This window comes from Acanthisitta chloris, unplaced genomic scaffold (genome assembly GCF_000695815.1).
Source record: "Acanthisitta chloris isolate BGI_N310 unplaced genomic scaffold, ASM69581v1 scaffold21985, whole genome shotgun sequence".
Classification (NCBI taxonomy): Eukaryota; Metazoa; Chordata; class Aves; order Passeriformes; family Acanthisittidae; genus Acanthisitta; species Acanthisitta chloris.
In genome coordinates, this window is record NW_008674694.1 from 5,447 (window position 1) to 9,760 (window position 4,314).

At 50.1% G+C, this 4,314-nt stretch overlaps 1 protein-coding gene across 1 annotated transcript in view; it reads right to left on the reverse strand.

The window, feature by feature from the left end:
- The window catches only part of LOC103802916 (nuclear receptor coactivator 1-like), a gene marked incomplete at its 3' end in the record, with an annotated part of 28,466 nt that overhangs the window by 4,811 nt on the left and 19,341 nt on the right, over positions 1-4,314 (reverse strand). The window contains exon 4 of the mRNA XM_009075446.1: positions 2,343-2,437. Within this exon, the coding sequence (XP_009073694.1) occupies positions 2,343-2,437 (95 nt within the window). The remainder of the gene's footprint in view (positions 1-2,342; positions 2,438-4,314) is intronic.

A 4,314-nucleotide genomic window follows, 5' to 3' on the forward strand; every position in this document is an offset into this window, starting at 1 on the left:
ATATGGTTTTCATGGATTTAGGAAGTGGCAAATTCAACCAGAGTTGGACAAGCACAACCCAGATCCACCCAAAATGTTCCATCCAGGCAGAACTGGGTTTTCCTGGAGCCCAATCCCTACTTATCCTGCTCCTCAAGGCGAGTTTTGCTGGGTTGGTCCTGCAAACTGATCTGGTGCTATCCCAGACTGGGAAGTGGCGCAGGAACAGGAGGAACTCATGATGCCCAGAAACTGGTGCCCATGCCAGCAGGGAATTCCATCCGGCTTTTATTCCACTCAGTTTCTAAAAACCAGGTTTTGCCATGAACCAACAGGAAGCATTAAAAAAAGGTGGAAAAAAAAGGCAGGAGAAAGAAATCTTTTGTCAAAATGGCTCTGGCAGATTGGCTGCAATTTTCCCTATTCCCAGCTGTTGCCAAGACAACCAGCCCTTGCCTCTTGGGATCCCTAAAAACCAGACCCAGGCTGGATAGAAAACCCCACCTGGACCTTCTCCTCAGGTGCTGGTGGATGTGGGGGCTGGAGAAACTGGGAAGGGGCATGGGAGCTCCGTAGTGGAAGCCCATCCATATCCCCCATTCTTCCAACACCCACACTAGGGCTTTATCCATGGTTTTAACGTGATATTCTATGATCAACTCAACTGCCTTTGGAGGTTAAGCCCAAGCAACAGGTCAAGAGGTAGAAAACATTCCAGAGGATGAAGGAGATGCCTTGGCTAGGCCTTTTTATTGCCACCTTTCTGGGTTGGAAAACCCCACTGGAGCCCAGAGCTCCTGGAAGGAGCTGGAAGTCACTCTGGGAATGTTTTTAGGCTGTGGATTGCTTGGAGAGCAATGAAACCACTAACTGCTTCTTGGGATGAACTGCATCGAAAAGAGATTGAGGGTGGCAAGGGTTTGGCCTCCTCAAAGTGTAACCATGGATGTTCCATAGGCTGGGAATGGGTTGGGATCAGCACCTTCATGTGAAGCTGAGGGAAGAGGACAATCAGGGAATGATTCCTTAGGCTGTAGAGGTAATAAATGGGATCGTAACATGGATTTTAAATCAAGTAATAGGGTGAGCCACATATTCCCATGTGTGGACATGGGAGGAATCCTCCATCCACAACTCCAAATCCCTCCTGGGACATCTCCAATTTAGGATTTGGAGTTTATCTCTGGGGTTGGGATATAATGGAATGACACTCAATTAAAAACCTTCTCCATACACGATGGTCCTCCTCAACCTCCCTATCTTCCAGGAGGATTCAAACTTCCTGGATACCATCCACCACACCACTTCCTTCACTTCCAGTGAGCCTGGAGGCTCCATTCCATCTCCCTCACCTTCACTTTAATCCCCACTTGAAGCAACTCCATAATTAATCCTGGAATTAAGAACAGTTTTCACTTCACCAAGTCCAAGCTCCACCAAAGCTCCTCTTCCAAACCATTTGCAGAAGGAAAGGCCTAAAATCAGTTTATCCACGACTAAACCCAGGGATAAGGTTGGGTTTGGAGCATCTTAAGTTCATCCTTGCTGCATTCCGCCTCCATATTTCCCTTCCTCAGTGTCCTGCTTTGCCCTGGGCATGATCCTGGCAGCATCAGCACCATCTTCGCATCCCCCTTCAGAAGGAGAGTGGAGGACCTTCCAGGAGGATTCAAACCTCCTGGAAACCATCTACCACATCACCTCCCTCAGCTCCAGCTGAGCCGAGAGGCTTGTTTCCACCTCCCTCACCTTAGTCCATGCTCCATCAAGTTTGGCTAAGGCTCCTTTTCCAAACCATTTGTGGAAGGTAAGGCCTAAAATGAGTTTATCCATGAGTAAATCCAGGGATAAGGTTGGGTTTGGAGCATCCCAACTAAATTCTTTGTTGTCTTCCTCCTCTGCATTTATTTCCTCAGTGTCCTGCTTTATTTGGGCACAATCCTGGCAGCATCAGCACCATCTTAGCACCCACCTCCAGAAGGAGAGTAGAGGATTTTCCAGGAGGATTCAAACCTCCTGGAAATCATCCACCATGTCACCTCTCTCACTTCCAGCTGAGCCTGGAGGCTCCATTTCATCTCCCTCACCTCCAGTTTAATCTCTACTTGAAACAACTCAACATTTAATCCTGGAATTAAGAACAGTTTTGACTTCACCAAGTCCAAGCTCCACCAAGGCTCATTTTCCAAGCCATTTGAAGAAGGAAAAGCCTCAGTTTATCCATGACTAAACCCAGAGATAAGGTTGGGTTTGGAGCATCCAGCTTCATCCTCATTGTCTGCCACCTCCCTATTTCCCTTCCTCAGTGTCCTGCTTTGCCCTGGGCACAATCCTGGCAGCATCAGCACCACATCAGCACCCACCTCCAGCAGGAGAGGTCCCAGGGATTCCTTCTCAATGACCCCTTGGCTGCTGGAGGAGATGTCGGATTTCTGGACTTCATCATCTGCTGCTTTCTCTGCAACAAAGGAAAAAGGGAATTTTCAGCCAAAAAACCCACAACACCTATGATCAACAAAATGTTGATCCTTGTCACCAGGAGACACCGGATACAGGCACCAAATCCTCCAGGAATTTTCATTTCATCCCTCACTCTCAGGAAAACATCTAAGTCCTAATTATTTATTGATTATTAGCAAAGAAAGGCACTAATTAGATCACTAATTAGATGCCAGCAGGATGGAAAAATCCATCTCAAGCAGAAACCTGTGGAGAGAGAGATCCAAACAGCCTTTCCAGGAGGAAATAGTAGATCCAGTTCAGCACAAGTTATGGGATTTGATTGGAACTTACTGGACGACACCTTCAGGAAAAACTGCTGGGAGGAATTCCTGGAGAATGGGCTGTGCCAGAGGAAACCTGATGGAGAGCAACAGGCAGCTCCTACCAGTGATGTGCTGGGAGCATCCCAGGAGGCAGTGGAGCTGGGAATGGGAGGAGCAGGGAACGGTGCTGGAGGAGCCCAGTCCCAGCCCTGCCAGGAGCTCTCCTGCTGTGTGGCTGAGTAATCCCTTTGGGATAAACCCACCCCAAAACCATGGGAAAGAAGTCCCTGTGCTTTGTCTCACACTCCCCCGGGATGTGCCAGCCATGGCACGGCTGCTCCTCCCAGGAATTCGGGATGAATCCAGCAGCCAAAGGCAGTGGCAAGTGGGATGTGACAGCACGACGCTGCTGGCACCTGGTTTGCTCCTCCAGATCCATGGTGGTTTTCCCTTGGGAAACCTGGGAGTGTCCTTTAGGGATGGGGGAAGGATGGGGGAACAGTGTCCTAGTCTCCATGGGATGCAGCTGGGAATGATCCCTGAGTGCTGGGAGGCACAGCCTGGATGGACATAGTTGGAGCTGTGGAGTTAATCACAGCCACCAGATTAATTAGGGTTTAATCACAGAGTTTGGGGGAAATAAGGGCAGGAAACGGCAAACAGGAGCTCCTCCTCGATGGACAGGACACTTGCTCTGTGGATTGGGATCACTCAGGCAGGAAAAACTAGGGATGGCTCCGACTGAAGAGGCTCTTGGCCCTGAAATGTGACAACTCAAACTCCTGGGATGGCCCAGGACACCCAGGGACACCCCAGGGACAGCTCCAAGCACCATCCAACCTGGCCGTGAACACTCCCAGGGATGGAGCAGCCACAGCTGCTCTGGGCAACCTGTGCCAGTGCCTGACCACCCTCACAGCCAGGAACTCCTTCCCAATATCCCACCCAAACCTCCCCTTTTCCAGTGGGAAGCCATTCTCCCTTGTTCTGTCCCTCCAGGACTTGTTCCAAGTCCCTCTCAGCTCTTTTGGAGCCCCTTTAGGCACTGGAAGGGGTTCAGCAATGAGGTCTCCCTGGTGCTTCTCTTCTCCCACCTGGACATTCCCAGCTCTCCCAGCCTGGATCCAAATTTAAGAGAATCATCAAATCATGGAATGGTTTGCGTTGGAAGGACCTCGAAGCTCATCCCATCCCACCCCTGCCATGGACAGGGATACCTTACACTAGCCCAGGTTGCTCCAACCTCTATCCAGCCTGTCCTGGAACACTTCCAGGGCTCAGGAAAGTCTGCAAACATACACATGTCACTTGACACCTTTCACCTCCACATCCTCCCAGGATTTGATCCATCTTCAAGCTCCTGCTGGGTGTTTCTCATTCCTGACTCAGTTTCCCCTGATCCAGGAAGAAATTAGTTAATCCCTCCCACAGCACCTCCCAGCAGTGCTCCATGGCTAAGGCATGAGGAGCAGCCCCTTCCCAAATCCTTCCAGGCATCATGGAGCTTCCCAGCACCCAAACCCATGGAAGCTGGCAAGCATCACTCCATGAGAAATGGCTTTCTTTCCCT